General features: G+C 40.2%; 1 protein-coding gene across 6 annotated transcripts; it reads right to left on the bottom strand.

Annotated features, from left to right (window-relative positions):
• Window positions 1-1865: 1865 nt before the first annotated feature.
• LOC308692120 (uncharacterized protein) lies at window positions 1866-15643 on the bottom strand. 6 transcript variants are annotated; one of them, XM_081367870.1, is made up of 5 exons: window positions 15530-15643; window positions 13277-13532; window positions 6143-7574; window positions 2435-2525; window positions 1866-2161 (listed from the first exon to the last, which is right to left on the bottom strand). In XM_081367870.1, the coding sequence occupies exons 2-4, from the start codon at window positions 13332-13334 to the stop codon at window positions 2456-2458; spliced, it is 1560 nt and encodes a 519-aa protein (XP_081223996.1). In that variant the 5' UTR covers window positions 13335-13532; window positions 15530-15643; the 3' UTR covers window positions 1866-2161; window positions 2435-2455. The 6 variants fall into 6 exon arrangements, with proteins under 6 accessions (XP_081223996.1, XP_081223997.1, XP_081223998.1 ...); XM_081367871.1 differs by having other exon boundaries at window positions 15511-15613; XM_081367872.1 differs by having other exon boundaries at window positions 1869-2099.
• Window positions 15644-16981: the final 1338 nt, after the last annotated feature.

The following is a 16981-nucleotide window of genomic DNA, read 5'->3' as shown; positions in this document are numbered from 1 at the left end:
ATCTTGCATGGTGCCCCAGACCGAGGGAGATTGACCGACATCTTGAACTTCTTCCATTTTCTAATAATTGCGTCAACAGTTGTTGCCTTCTCACCAAGCTGTTTGCCTATTGTCCTGTCGCCCATCCCAGCCTTGTGCAGGTCTACAATTTTATCTCTGATATCCTTACACAGCTCTCTGGTCTTGGCCATTGTGGAGAGATTGGAGTCTGTTTGATTGAGTGTGTGGACAGGTGTCTTTTACACAGGTAACGAGTTCAAACAGGTGCAGTTAATACAGGTAATGAGTGGAGAACAGGAGGGCTTCTTAAAGAAAAACTAACAGGTCTGTGAGAGCCGGAATTCTTACTGGTTGGTAGATGATCAAATACTTAAATCATGCATTAAAATGCATATTAATCATTTCAAAATCATACAATGTGATTTTCTGGATTTTTTTAGATTCCGTCTCTCGCAGTTGAAGTGTACCTATGATAAAAATCACAGACCTCTACATGCTTTGAAAGTAGGAAAACCTGGAAAATCGGCAGTGTATCAAATACTTGTTCTCCCCACTGTACATACATACATAGGCCTATATATGATCCGAAGTAGCCTAACTAGCTACTTGAGTAGTTATTTTTTTCATTGGATACTTTTTACTCTTACTCAAGTAACTATTAAGATTATTAATTTACCTTTACTTTGAGTAAATATTTTTAAAGTACTTTTACTTGAGTACAGTTTTCACATACTCTACCCAGAGTGTGACGTCATATCACAACCATTGCAGTGTCTGTAGAAATTTTTTCACATGCTCAAAGTGTAGAGTGTCCGTGGCTTTAACTAGTTTTAAATTAATATTAAAATGAGGCGCGATTTTGCATCATTTACACAGCCAGTTCGCACGAAAGAGGCAAATTGAGCGTCTGGCGCGAGTGATTTTATCTGGTGCTTCTTGTGCATTCACGCATCTGATGCCCGAGCTGAAAAATCAGAACTTTGGCATCTGTTCAGGAGTAGGGATGGGACGATTACCGGTTTAACTATAAACCACGATAAAATGTACTGACGGTTAGTAATATCGTTTAAAATTTAATTATCATTAAAACCATGTTTGATTATCGCGATTTTAATAACTCACTATTAATCCTGTTCAGCCAGCAAAAATGTCTGATGCAGGCGTGCAGCGCGCAATGTTTTTTTCATTTTATTTTATTATTCAAAAACGTCGGAAGGCAGTGACCGTGTTCGGAAGATTTTTCAGCCTTTTAAGAGGACCAATTCTGAGGTGTGGTCATATTTTGGCTTTAACAAAAGTCCTGAGGGAAACTTAATCGAGGATGGTCACCCTGTCTGCAGAACATGCACAAGAAAAAGTCGCTGCAATAGAAACACTTCAAAACTGCTGAGTCGTCTTGTGTGACCATTACCCACTGTTGTATAGTGAGCACAAGGTTGAACCACTCGGTGAGTTGCACAGTTTTGAAAACGAACGTTAAGGGTTGTTTTAAGGACATGTTTGTGCATGGCCATTGACTCCCATTCTAAAGCGGTCATGGGCAATTCTAAAATAGTCAAAAAGTCGATACAGGAACCATTGTGAAAATTTCTTTCTCCCCACTCTTGTTCATCCAAAACAAACTACAAAATAGACTCAAAGTGTTAAATACCGGAATTGTCCTTTAAATTAAAATAATACATCAATGTTTGTATCTAGTGGAAAATGTCCACGTTTGGTAATGCTGATCAATAGTATTGTTGATTGATTAATTAAATGAAATATCCCCAAAATCCCCACAGAAGCAAACATAACACTTGGCTTTCAGAACTGAAAATTGTGAAATTATTCCTGATGCAAATAAAATTGGACAATAACAATAAGCTGTTGATAAAATGATAATTAGTTTAATTAAAAGTGAATAGAACAGAGACAATCTCACACAATGAACAAGTTAAAATTAACTTCAGATTCATGTCTCTGTTGAAAGTGTTACGGCCTCTTCTTCAGCTCCCTGAACATGGAAGCTTTTTCCGGTGTGTTTTTCCAGTGCTCTTCTTCAGAATGAGAAGGCAGAAGTGATTTCAGAAAGGAGGCTCCAGTGAAACTCTTTTTTTACACTGAGGGCAGGAGACATATTTTTTGGCTTCTGTTATTACTTTCTTGTTCATGTCCATCATATCTAAAATAAACATTAAATCAAGTGAGATTTCAAATGAAAGACAAATGTGACATGAAAAGTGAAGCTCAAAGTCAATATTCAGTCTTCAATAGACACTTCAATCCCATCAAATCTGGTCAACAACTGCTGTGCACAATTACACTCTATTTTAATGTCATGAAGATGATTTGTGTTATAAATCACTAGTTTGGATATGAAACAATGTAAATCTGGTGAGCATCAGCATGTTCTTCATCATAATGAATGAATGAGGAATCAAGAATAAACACCAACCTCTTTGTTCTTCAGTGTGTTTCATTCTGCAGGTTCTGGATCACTGGCGTTCTCTCTGTCCTCTCCTTCCGGATGCTTTCTGGCAGTTCTGCTAAAAACAAACAAGTTTCATTTCTAACAGACATGATGCGAGAGGAATAATTAATATTTCAGACTCTGAACTAGGCTAATCACATGTTTAAAAAATAGTGAGATTGATCATGTGACTTAAAGGACACCTGATATGTAAAATTCACTTTTACATGGTGTTTGACGGACACTGCAGTTTTAGCGTAGACCCGCCCTGAGTGAGCCAAACTAATGTCTATATTTTAAAAACAAAGCCTTAGGTAACAAAATATAAAATAAAAAAGAATGGCAGACAGGGGCGAAGATAAAAATATTTGTCATTATTTTCTTTATTAAATATTAAGATCAAAGATACACATTACACATACACAACTTAACATACAAATTAAATAAACTGCTCTATTTCTTCAGCTACAGTAGGTGTATTTAACAGTAGCACTGAAGAAACTAATTAAATGAACATGAAAATAAAACAAAACATAGACTTAACTGTATAAATTATACATTGACACTTATTAAAGCTATTATTTAAAGTTATCAGTCAAGAGCAGTGAGTGATTTTCTCTTTGCATTTTGTTGTTTTATTAACATTAAAGAGATAGTTCTCCTAAAAATTCAAATTGTCATAATTTACTCTCAAGTTGTTTTAAACTCGAATAAGTTTCTTTCTTCTGTTGAAAATAAAAGTTATTTGGAAGAATGTGGGTAACCAAACAGTTGATGTACCCCAGTGACTTCCATAGTATATTTTTCTCCTATGGAAGTCAATGACGACCAGCTACTGTTTGGATAGCCACATTCTTCTAAATATTAATATTAGAAAATATTAGAAGGAAATTAATAGAGGATTGGAACAACATTAGAGTGCGTAAATAATGAGATCAGCATACAAATTAAATGTTTAACCGACAAGGCATTAAAGCAAATTATGAACTTTTGTGAACTGCAGTGTCCCGTTGCACTGCGTTAACTTTTTATGTGAATATACGACGCGTTGTTCAGTATAGGACAGAGGCGCCAGAACAGCAACTGATAGAATAAGAATGCACGATACTATTACATCAGTGCCATTACATCATTTGTGCCGAGGAGCATTCAGTTACTGACCAGATCAGACACAGGCACATAGACATTTTTAAATGTGTATTATTAATTATTATAAATTATTTATTGATTCATTTCAGTGATTGGATTGATGATTGTATGTTATCACTATTGCTGTGTTGTTGTTGGTTGTTTTGTTTTACTGTATCTTCAATGTTATCTGTGTTAATGTTCAATGTGGCTCCCTTGAGTGCAAAACAAATTCCCCTCATCTTTCTTTCTTTCTTTCTTTCTTTCTTTCTTGTTCTTTCTTTCTTTCTTTCTACAATATTTCTTCAAAAGCAGATCGTGGAGACATTTTAATCGTCTACGATCAAAAATCGTCATATCGCACACCCCTACTTATAAGATTGATAATATCAAGGAAAATTATAACTATGCAACCGTCTACTACAGTATCGCATCAGGCAGTGCATTGTAGTCTCCCTGAGGAAAAATATGATTCATCCGTTGCTATAGGAGAGGAAGAATTTACTAAACTCGTTAAATCATCTAAATCGACAACATGTATGTTAGACCCTATACCGACTAAGCTACTAAAAGAGATGCTCCCAGAGGTCCTAGATCCTCTTCTTAATATCATTAATTCATCTTTGTCTGTCTGCTCTCGTTAGAGTCACAAATGATTTGCTCTTATCATCCAATCGTGGTTGTATCTCTCTATTAGTGTTACTCGATCTTAGTGCTGCGTTTGACACCATTGACCACAACATTATTTTAAATAGACTAGAAAACTATGTTGCCATTAGTGGAATTGGAAGTCCATTTTGCTGCTCAAGTGAAGTCATGTGGTCATTCATACTGTGTCCAGGTGTGTGTGTGCTGTTTAGATTGGCACACACTGCAGAAGGATGATTGAGGGAGAAGTAGATATTGTCCTTTAGCACTCTTGAACCAAGTTTGTTTGGGTGATGGCCATCCCGATGAAACAGTTGTCTCTGACTCCAGAAAAGATTGAAATGGTCAATTTAGTTCGCTCCTTTTATATTGCAGGGTTTTATTTGCAGCCATGTATTAAGCCCAAGCAACCGTGAAAACCTGTTTGTTCCTCTTGCTGGGAGAGGTCCACTGATGAATGTTTGAACTTTCAGTCTTTAAAGTGTTTCAAAAAGTTCATTGAAATCCTTCTTAAGGAGTTCTGACTGCTCTTTATGAATATCATTCTTCCCCACATGTATGATGAGTCGATTTGCAGTCTTATGTTTCATCAGAATGTTCTGAAGTTCCCTGTTTACATCAGAAGTTGTTGCTTGTGGAAGGCAGCACGTAGTTGTGTCCCTGCTGCTAATGTTTCTGATTACTCTGTCCACTATCAGAGTCCTGGGCTCGGCTGCGCTCTGAGCTGAGTGCCGCTGTCTGCTCGACCTTGAGCGCCAGTTAGCATCAGTGTTAGCTACTGGCCCATTCAGTCTGTGTTCGATCACATTCATCACATTTGGGGATTCCTCATTTACATTCATTAGTACTTCAAATCTGTTCTCAAGATGTATAGGCGGTGGTAGGAGACCAGTGTTTGCAATCCTTGTCAGAGCTGTATCTGGGGTAGAGGAAGCTACTGCGGTAATTTGTGATGCTCGTGACAATCTGATGTCTCGAGTGCCTTTGGGTCTCGCTCCCTGTTTGTGCCATCGATTTGTAAGTCAATCGGCTTGTTTCTCTACCTGTCGAGGAGCACTAGTTTCATGGGACTCACCAGCTATAAGTGCTGCGAGGATGGTGAGTCAGCATCGCCAACTTTGTTTGCAGTCGACACTGACATAAATCACTAGTTTATTAATTATTATTAGTGTCCATGATGAAGCTCTGTTGTGTGTTCCTTCTGGTTTGGTGGTCCTTAAAACGAAGATTTTTCGGGACCACACTTCAAACGAAGGAGGAATGAGAAATGTACCTGCATACACCGGCTTCAGAGGCAACATGACTGCCAATAATCTTTTTCTATATGTCACATTTAATTTTGTGTTCATATTTACAGTCATGTTCTTCAAAGAAACGGTTACAAAAAAAAAAAAAAAACCCGCTAAAGTTTGTTAACAATATGACGCGTGTAAAAAGCAAAAGTTTGAAGCGAAGTGGACGCGCGAATGAGGCGAATTCGCATCCACTGCGCCACGCTAAATGCCTCATTCGCGCCGCAAGACCTCCAGACGCGTGTAACCGCGTCTTAACATTGAAATCACTCGCGCCAGACGCTCTATTGCTTCATATCACAGTCATGATAAAAACATTGATGTATTTACTCGTCCATAAACATTATTATATCAGTCGGCTTGACGTTGACGACAAGATCCATAATTCTTAGCAAACGTTGCGTCATTAAACTGCGCCTTTGTTATTGTAAGAGGTTAGCGACCTCTAGCGGCGAACAAAATTACATACTGTACGTTTAATAGATATCAATCAATCAACAAAGTGTCCTGTGCTCACCACACACCGGCTATAGGTGGAGAGGAGAGATTTGGCTATAGGGTGATTGTGTGTCTAACTTACACAGAAGAGACTTTGTTGCTCAGCACATGAAAATAAACTACTTACCGTGATCTCAGACTGAGGTGATGTGGTTTCTCCACTGTATGGATCTTCATGTGCAGATTCAGGTGAGTTTTAAAGGAGAAACTCGTCCCGCACTGATCACACGTGTGCGACTTCTCTCTGCTGTGGATCCTCTCATGTGATCTCAGATGTGATAAATGACTGAATCTCTCATCACAGTGTGAACACTTGTAAGGTTTTTCTCCAGTGTGAATTTTCTGGTGCCGTTTTAAATTGTCCGCTGTAGTAAAAGTCTTCTCACACTCAAAGCACATGTACTCTCTCACACCAGTGTGAGTTTTCTCATGTGTATGTAAATGAACCAGCTGTGAAAAACTCTTTCCACACACAGAACATGAATGCGGCTTCTCCTTCGTATGAACTGTCAGGTGTTTCTTCAGCTCTGATGACCTAAAAAATGTTTTGCCGCATTGATCACATGAGAACGGCTTCTCTCCGGTGTGGATCCTCATGTGACTCTTAAGATAACTTTTGCATGAGAATCTCTTTCCACACTGATCACATGTGAACGGCTTCTCTCCGGTGTGGATCATCATGTGAATATCAAGTTGCTGTTTGATTGTGAAACTCTTCCCACATAGATCACACATGTGCGGCTTCTCTCCAGTGTGGATCCTCATGTGTAGCTTCATGTCACGTTTAAAAGCAAAACTCTTTCCACACTGATTACACATGTGCGGTTTCTCTCCAGTGTGGATCCTCTCATGTGTTTTCAGATGTCCTGAGTGACTGAATCTCTTGTCACAGTGTGAACACTTGTAAGGTTTTTCTCCAGTGTGAATTCTCTGGTGCAGTTTTAAACTGTTTGCTGTAATAAAAGTCTTCTCACACTCAAAGCACATGTACTCTCTCACACCAGTGTGTGTTTTCTGATGTGTGTGTAAATATTGCAGCTGTGAAAAACCCTTTCCACACACAGAACATGAATATGGCTTCTCCTTCATATGAACTGTCAGGTGTCTCTTCAGGTGTGATGACCTAAGAAATGCTTTGCCACACTGATCACATGAGAACGGCTTCTCTCCGGTGTGGATCCTCTTGTGAAGATTAAGGGATGATAATTGACTGAAACTCTTCCCACATTGATCACATGTGAACGGCTTCTCTCCGGTGTGGATCATCATGTGACGTTCAAGACTTGTTTTGGCTGTGAAACTCTTTCCACACTGATCACATGAGAACGGCTTCTCTCCGGTGTGAACTCTCATGTGACGTTTAAGATCTTGTTTGGTTGTGAGACTGTTTCCACACTGAGTGCAGGTGAAAGATTTCTTGGCTCTTCTTTTCTTTAACAATGTCTTTTTAGTCTTTAAACGACTCAAAGGTTTTCCTCCAGGTTGGACATGATGTTCCTCCTTCACTTCACTCAGTTCTTCACTCTCCTCCTTCACTTCACTCAGTTCTTCACTCAGGTCTGAAATCAAAGACAAAATTATTAATTTCATTTTCAGTTCATCAAAATAATTTAAAGAGAGAAATATAAAGTGAAGGACATGAAAGTGAGCCCTGATGTAATAGTAGAAAGTAGGGCTGTACCAGAATATTCGAGTATTCGAATATTCGTTCGGTGGGTTGGTATTCGATTTTCAAATTTGACATTCGAATATTCGTTTTATTTTTTTATTTTTTTTTCACACCTGGCATCCCCCTAGAAACGGTTCCCATTCGCGCTTGAATGGGGCTGTCATGCGTTTTCTCAGATCGGATAGCTCTCTCTGATTTATCAATATGAACAATGAACACATAAATGTGTTTTTGCAAAACGGATATGAATCCGAACTTCAAATCCCGCGCTATAGGCAGATGTGATGGAGTGCACGTCACCAGCAACAGATAAGCTGCATTTTACTGATCGTGCTGCTAAAATTTCTAAATCAAAGACCGCAATAAGAGAGCGGCAACAGCCCTGGTAAGATCATTTCGGTTCTTTACTTTTAATGAAGTTGATTGTGTGTTAAAGCCCACTTTCACTTTGATTTGCGATAGTTTGCACGTTGGCTTGATGAATAGATTCTGATCTGCGGTGACGCGTGCTGTAAACGTCGTCATATCTGGCTATAACATGATATAGCCTAAAACGCTCTCACACGGTTATTTTTTTAGCATTTTTGGGCGAAATACAATACTCTTATTTTAGAGCGCAGAACAGCGGAGTTTGTATGGGCAGAAGTGCATGCCTGAGCTTGTAGGCTATAAGCTGCGTTGCTTTGACATTGTGGAAATAGAATAGAAACAATATATTAGCCTACCCTTTACTGTGTCAGTAATTACTGTGCTGCTGATTTCTGATCTGAGAGTTATTTGTTACTCAGGAAAAAATTAGGCTGTGTTTTGTATCACTAGTGCAGTGTCCGTTCTCGGAGCCATGTGCGTGAGGCGCGCGCGCTTCCCGCTCGCGCTTCCCGCTCGCGCTGTTCTGTATTAAAAGTTTATTAATTCTGAACGTGTCACGTCTCGCGTGTCTATATTGCACCAAATGTGACACTGCACTCGGGAAGTCGATTTGATGAACGGTTCAAAATGCAAGATAAATCATCTAAATGCAAACAGACAGACACATAGAGATTCCTGCCTTTATTAGAGAGAATAATATGTTCAGCCCCCTCCCTCCGAAGCTTCGAATATTCTATGTTAATTCCTATCGAAGCTTCGAAGCTCAAAAAATGGTATTCGGACCAGCCCTAGTAGAAAGTAGACAACTGTTATAAAATATTATGATAATTTGATGCCTTTTTATAAATAGATTATATGTCCTTGAAACTTTTCATGAATGAGGTAAATTTATCTTCCAATTATTATTTTTAAAACATAGGCAAATCCCTTGTTTCTTTAGCAAGAACTATTAAATATATTTGGTAAATGACACAATTATCTAACATGATATTAACATTAATATATACATTACTGCCACATTTTTACACCAACTTTGAGATTGATATTTATTTGACTAAAACCGTTAATTATTTATGGCCGTTCACACTAGACTTTTCCTTCCACTGACTTCCATTCATGCGCATGTGAAAGTTGGACACCAGAAACACAAGCTCAAGTGAATTACCCTGTGAGAAATAACACAAGCGTTTATTAGCATTACCCATGTCCTACCGTACATGTTTCACTCAATCCTGTTACTTTTGACATGATTTTCCTCCTTTTAAAAAAAACAGATTATTTCTTAAAACTGTGACACACAGGAAGTGACATCATCTGGGCTCTTTCTATTAGATTATGGGAGGACAAGAAAATAATCTCAATCCATTGTTTCAGTTTTTACACAAACTGTAGTACTGACTGTATTCATCATCCCTGTTACCAAAGTTACTCTAAGAAGAATCTCTATAACTATGAATAGCATATGATATTTGACAAATACAACTTTATTAGTAACTTGGTGTTTACTGATTATTTAAAATAAAACAGTTCAAATAGTATTTAGCTTGATCTGATGTTGACAATCAATATAAAATTCTCAAACCTCCGTTTACTGACCATTTGTTAAAAAAAAACACAAAAAAAACAGCAGGGCTCCAGACTGTGACCAATTGATCGCCTTTTGCGACCATTTTTCCTGCCGGTGCGACCAAATATTTTTTAGGTCGCGCTGGTGCGACCATGGCGTTGCCGAGCAGCAAATGCAAACAAAATGAAAGTGGAATGAAAATGCCCTACTCATTTATGCTTCCCTGACCATTTATTAGTTCGGACCAATCATAGACAGCGCAGCGCCCCGAACTTGCCAGATGCGGGCCGATCTCGATCACACAACACTGTTACTAGGAGATCCAGACTCTGGAGATCCAGTGAAAAAATCCATTGAATTCGCCTCAGAATTTCTAACATCATCGCTGCGAGATCCAGTGAGAAACATTTCGATTCGACGCAGAGTTCCCTAACTCGCCCTAACCCATAGATATCAGATCAAACAGCACTGACGTGGAAACAAGAGAAACACTTATAGAAGGCTTTCAGTCCACAAATCAGCAACATTCACCATGGATTTAGGCTAATGTAGTAACTAACCATAACTACTTGGTTACTAACGTAACCTCAGTTCCCTGAGATGAGGGAAGGAGTATTGCGTAAGGCTAGCTTACGCTATAGGAAAACCTCCTTTTCTCGAGAATGTTGAAGCAAACTTTTTTAAAAACAAGCACTGAGCACAACTGAGTGCGAGAGCGGTCATTGGCTGTGCTGCGGCAACTTCACGAACCTATGGCGAGGCGGCTTTGACACGAGAACCAATCAGGGCGCCTGGCCAACAGAACCCACCAGTATGGGTATGGTCAGAGGCTATATACCTCCGTGCCTCGCCTAGGCACCGTGCCTCACCTAGGTGCTCCAGGTTTTAAACGACTGAAGCAATCCCCTGATCCTAGCACAGTAGCACGCCGGGTTACGCAATACTCGTTTTCTCACCTCAGGGAACTGAGGTTACGTTAGTAACCAAGTAGTTCCCTTTCGAAACGTAACCAAGTAGTTCCCTTTTGAGAGGTCTCTTGTATTGCGTAAGGCTAGCTTACCTTCAAAAACGCTGTGCATGCTAACTTCGCCCTACCGTAACCCAAGGCATATGAATGAACCACAAGGGAAGCATGATCCTAATATAAGCCAGTTCTAGATGGGCTTCATATACTGGATAACTAGGAACCGTAGTTCATGGTCATAAGGAGGGAGGAGGGGGTGCTTAACACTTTTACAGTGAGAGAACCTTGGCCTGTAAGGTGGGTACCTCCAAGTTATAAAACTTCACAAATGAGAACGGCGAGGCCCAGCCAGCCGCTGCACAAATGTCCTCAATGGGTATTCAACTGGACCAGGCCCACAAAGTGGAGTGAGCTCTAACGCCCAAGGGGCAAAGGCCTTTGGACTTATAAACTAGCGCGATAACATACACTATCCAGCGCGTCAGTCTCTGCTTTGTGAGGGCTAAACCTTTAGTGCAGCCGCCAAAGCATACAAGGAGCTGCTCTGACTGCCTAAACGAGGCAGAACGCTCCAGATAAATCCTGAGAGCCCTTACGGGGCAGAGTAAATACGCATCACTCTCATCATCTGGCGAGGAGAGAGCCAGCAGGGAAGTTACCTGTGCTCTGAATGGGGAGAAGAGCACTTTAGGAACATAACTGTGCCTAAGTTTAAGGATGACCTTGGAGTCATTTGGCCCAAATTCCAGACAGGAGGCGTTCATAGATAGCACCTGTAAATCGCCCACTCGCTTGACTGAGGCAAGCGCCAGCAGAAAAGCAGTTGAGCGAGAGCAACTTCAGGTCCACAGACTGAAGTGGCTCGAATGGGGGACCCTTCATGGCCTCCAGGACTTTAGAGAGGTCCCAGATAGGCACAGACAGGGGGCACGGAGGGTTTAACCTCCTAGCGCCCTTGAGAAAACACACAATGAAGTCATTCCTTCCCAGTGGTTTGTCGGCTACCGGCGCGTGAAACGCTGTTATGGCTGCCATGCCCCCTGTCTGTGCCTATCTGGGAGTGTTTATGTGTAGGGGCGCACACATCATAATGGCCTTCTTTCTCTTCAGCGCTCTCCAACGTTGACGGTGCTAAAGATAAAAGCTACGGGGCGAGGTGAAGTCTACAGCCCAGGCCATCGGAAGGAGCATGGCCAACCTAACGGTGCTCGAGCGGCACCTGTGGTTGAACTCAACGGATATGAAGGAGGCAGATAGGGCGGCTTTCCTGGACTCCCCCATCTCCACTTCCGGTCTCTTTGGCCCGGCCATTAAGAGCTTCTCCAAGCGCTACAAGGAGGCGCAGAAAGCATCACAGGCGATGAGACACTTCCTTCCGAAACGTTCCAGCTCGGCTTTGAGCTGCCAGACCAGAAGGAAGCCTCCTCAACAGCAGCCTAAGTCAGCGCCGCCGGTCACCCAGCCCCCGCCCAGCGGCTGAAGTCCATCGCCTCTCCCGCTCTGCTAGATGCGCTCCGTTCCCTGAGAGGCGGGGTCCCCCACCCAGGATTGCATTGGACCCCGAGCCTCGTAAGCCGTCCTAGCCACAGGAAGAAAAAGAGAATTCGAGTCCCGCCGAGGCCGGACCAATCTCTCGAAAATCCTTCAGACATTCCCCAGTTCCCTCTGTTCAGGCGGCTGGAAATGTAAACTCCGCAGCCAACGAGTCTGCCGTGAAGCACGCTCGCCTGCAAATATACACCATTTTCACGGCGACACAAATAAAGCAAGGAAGGAGCTCTTTTCTCCATGTGTCATATGTAGGTCATCTGCCCGCTATAAAGTTTGCACACCTACACACAAGCACTGTCAGACGGAGGGGGGCCGGAAACGGACCCCGCCCAGTCGTCGCAGTCCGAAGCCGCAAGGGAAAGGCTGTCATCTTTTTACTCTTCCTCCTCGTCCGAAGCCCCGAACGACATGAGGTCCGCCGCTCGCAGAGAGGGGCGCTGGTCGGCCAGTGTAAACAGGACTGGCGAGGGACACCGCTGGAGAAAGACCGAGTCTTTAAAAAAAACTTTTTTTTAAAAAGTTTGCTTCAATATTCTCGAGAAAAGGAGGTTTTCCCATAGCGTAAGCTAGCCTTACGCAATACGAGAGACCACTCGAAAGGGAACCATGAATTGTGACAGAAATAGTCAAAGGCTTACAAGTACTACACATCTTCTTCCAGCACTTCAAAACTATAATATTTTGTGTTATTTTTAACGTGATAACACATTTTTTTGTTCATCCTTCAAAGATTCCCCTAAAACTAAAAATGTTATTTAAATTAAATTATAATTAATAAATTACCACTGTAAACAGTATGATTATTGGATTTTTTCACTCATTTTGCTTTTAATTCATATTAAAACATTATGAATGATAATAATTAAAGTTAATGTCATCTACACCCTAAATTAAGCTTAGTGCTTTATTGTGAGCCCCAGATACTCTCTGCAGAACTCAGTGGCTCCAGTGCCGCTGCCCTCAGATGCTAGTCTGGAGCCTGTGAACTTGAAAAAAAACTGCACATTGTAATATACATTGTCTTTTTATTATTCTGTACCATTTCATAGTTGAACTGTTTATCTAAATGTGATGAAGTGCTTGAATGTTTCTAACATGAATGTTCTTCAGCATCATGAATGAATAAGGAATAAACACCAACCTCTTTGTTCTTCAGGATCTTCAGTGTGTTTCATTCTGCAGGGTTCTGGATCACTCATGTTCTCACTGTCGTCTTTAATAAACTCAGTCTTTGCAGATTTCAGCTCTTCCTGATTCTCTGATGCTCGTCTTCACTTGTAGCTGAAGGGAATTTACAGCATTTATTGAAGAATTACTGTGGGAGGAGCTTCACTGATGAGGTGATTGCAGTGGGAGGAGCTTCTCTGATGATGTATTCCAGCGTGGGAGGAGCTGATCTGCCAAAATCAAAAATATCAAATTTTTAAAAAAAAAATTTTTTAATAATACATGACACTTCTAAGCATTTATGTCTGTCTATGTCTGTTAGACATCCATCTAATTTATTGCTAATCCTTACATTATTCTGCTTCTTCATTAAAATACAGGTATCTAGAAATAAAGCAAAGAATATAAATAATAAAAATTATTCCTAATATAAATAAACGTTAAGAAAAACAGTTAAAATCATAAACACAGAAATAAACATACATATAGTAGCCAACAAATCCCCTCCGTCTGCTGACACCAATGAAATGAGCTTTAAGTGTCAATTTACAGGAGATCTGAAGACATCAGCATAATAAATGAGGAGAAAACAGTGTTAGGGGTTAACAGTTTAGGACCCAAGGCCCAGATGTTTGAAAGAAGACCCGGAGTCAGAATTATAAAAAATTGAATAAAAGTTTTACTAAAGATAGTTTGCAGTTTCATCAGCAGAAGTTCAGCTTCAAGACTCACACAGGAGTTCGTAGGCTGCCCCGCTTACAGTTACAAAGATTAAAGCACACCATTTCCAAGGTCTAAGCTACGTCATTGCTTACAGGCTGAATGATTCTCATTGGCTAAGAAATAGATAAACATAGTAATTTTCCACACATATACAGATAGACTGAAGCATATCTCCATAGATTATGCATCTGACACTCGGACCCTGAAGTCAGGCACGTCGTGACCTTCCAGGTCGCAGATTTGGGTTGCTGGGTGCCAGCATGTCCCGAACAACAACAACTCAGTAAATCTCCAACAATGCCAGTGGTTCCTTAACCTGTAAGCAAGAAGACTAACACACACACCGACACACATCTTTTCCAAGGTCGGATTTGGCCAGGCTCTAACTATAAACAGGAGTCTTGTCTCAAAACATCAAGATAATGCGTTCTTTCTCAAGAAAAGCTACATTTTAGTCTAACTGGAAAGTAAGGCTTTAACTGAGAAATGGTCCTTTAAACTATAGACTTCAATGACCCCTATGTGTTTTAACACGTTGAAGACCTTTCTCAAACACAAAACAAGTCCCTATTTAATTTCTGGAAGCATTGATATTTGAATGTAGTAACAGTGCTTGCCTATTTATTCCATAGGCAAGCACTGTTACATTCAAATAACATTTCAGTAATCACACTGGTAACTTCAATAACCAAATAAAAATCTCCAGAGAAGTCATTCAACTCATGTGATATATAGAAAGAAAAATATTGATTAATACCTTGATGATAATCACTCATTTACATATACATTGAAGCAGCAGTGGATCCCAATCCACCCCGTTCAACCGGAACTATTGTCATGAAATAAAGATTGTTTTCAGCAAATCTGTTAATATTGATGAGCCTCAGACTATCAACACTCATTCAACAAGCCATTCAGGATCATCAGCAGATCATCTCACTTTATTCTGAGTGTTTGCTGTTAGAAACACATTATTTAAATCAGGATAAATGATAAAAGCCTGTAAAACTACTCTACTGAAAGACAATACTGTTATTTCTCACATGGATATGACATGGATAAAACATCAACACAAAAACAATGACACTCATCTCCATCAACCACTACAGAGAAATAAATACAGCAGCATAATATGTCCACATGAATCTAAATCTGGTTTGATTTTAAACATTTAAAAATGAAAAGAGCATCACAAAGCACATCAGTTCCCCTCACAGATCACAAACTTAAAACTCTTGACATTCAGTTCTCACTCCAAACATCGAGACAATCACACAAACGAACACAACATCGCTCAGGTCTGAATGAACTCAACATATTCTCCTCATGCTCGCTGCTGCTGCACTAAATGTTTATTTCAGAAGGAAGACGCCAGAAAAGACACCCAAGTATCGCTGTGATCGATGAAAACAATACAGAAATGAGCCTGTCGCTTAATCAAACTGTATAAAGTGTGTGTGATGGTTGTATAAATATTAGAAATACCGTGAACTGCTCTCCTCACCTCAGAAGACTCGACGCTGCGTCCCAAATCGCAAACTATCCGCCCTAAACAGTCTTAGAAAACAGAATTAGTATCCCAAATCGTAGTATGCTGGTTCCAAAGATACGGCTAATATTGCCCACAACCCATCGCGCGTTGGTCGAGGATTCGGTTAGAACTACAAACACGAGTGAAAAGGTGCTAAAAAACTACAAACATGGAGGATGCGCGAGTCTGGCGATTAATTATCAGTATCAAACCTGACAAATGTATTTATTCAGTGTTGTCTACATTATATTGCATCTGCAGCAGCATTGTGAACCTTTGTAAAGATACGTTTAGCCATTAACTTTTAAATGAAAATGTTCATAAACAATGGTAATAAACTCAAGATACATTTTCCTCCCTCAGCACTGGGTCATTGTTCATTCAAATGCTAATTGCTAATGAGGCAGGAATGAGTCACATTAAATCCTAATTCTAACATGGAGACAGTAATAATTTCCGTTTATTTTGTAGAAACTGTTTAATTGTTCTGACTTCATGAAGCCTTGTGGTGTAAATGAAACATCAAACTGACTAGAACAAGAACACTTAACCAAATAGCAAAGGACAAAGAAAAAAAATTGCCCTTTAAACTTTATTAATAATAATAATAATAATTTGTTACATTTATATAGCAGTTTTCTGGGTACTCAAAGCGCTTTACATGAAAGGGGGAATCTCCTCAACCACCACCAATGTGCAGCTGCACCTGGATGATGCGACAGCAGCCATTTTGTGCCAGAACGCCCACCACACACACACACACGTGATGCAAGAGTAGTTTGATTTCTAACATTATTCTCTCAACAAACATTTACATCGATAGTCTGGCGTTATCATTTATTTACTTTTGGTGTACTGTGGAGTGGGTAAAACTGTTTTTAATGGCAGGCTAGCAGTTACCGTTGACTCATGCTAGCCTAGCACCAGCGAACTAAGCAACTGGAAGGACTGGATGAACATTTTTGAAAACTGTCTCCACTGATAAATAACACCCTGGCTAACTTGGAAATGAGGTCCGATGTCCAAAATCCTGAACCACCCCTTTAAGAATGTTACTTTAAAAGATGGTTGTTCTTTACTCAAATTAGTTCCTTGCTTCTTTTTAAAACTGGCATTGTAGTCGATGAATATTGTTGCCTCTATTGTAAGTTGTTGTGAATAAAAGCATCGGCTAAATGTAAGTTTATTTAGATTCATAACATTTCTGTAGATAAGCAGCAAACACATCATATCAATCAATAGCCTATTGTAAACAGGACTTAACGCGGACACAAACAGTTTTATTACTTTTAAACCAGGAACACCAGCAACCTTCAGATGTCATTGTTGTGTCTCTATATGAATAAAGGGATGTGTCATGGAGAACGGGGAATGACGACACACAGCGATAATCAACTTCTCCTCCATGTTGCCGCTGACAAAGAT

Source organism: Scardinius erythrophthalmus, assembly GCF_964197995.2.
Source record: "Scardinius erythrophthalmus genome assembly, chromosome: 1".
In the NCBI taxonomy this organism is placed as follows: domain Eukaryota; kingdom Metazoa; phylum Chordata; class Actinopteri; order Cypriniformes; family Leuciscidae; genus Scardinius; species Scardinius erythrophthalmus.
Note: the sequence above shows the minus strand (reverse complement) of the source record. Positions and strands in the feature narration are given on the sequence as shown.

Coding starts and splice junctions, on each gene's coding strand:
- LOC308692120 (XM_081367870.1), bottom strand. CDS start 13,334: ATGAGTGATCCAGAACCCTGCAGAATGAAACACACTGAAGATCCTGAA. Junction 7,575..13,276: donor AGATCCTGAAGAACAAAGAG/GTTGGTGTTTAT, acceptor CTTTGATTTCAG/ACCTGAGTGAAGAACTGAGT. Junction 2,526..6,142: donor CACCTCAGTCTGAGATCACG/GTAAGTAGTTTA, acceptor GTTTGTTTTTAG/CAGAACTGCCAGAAAGCATC.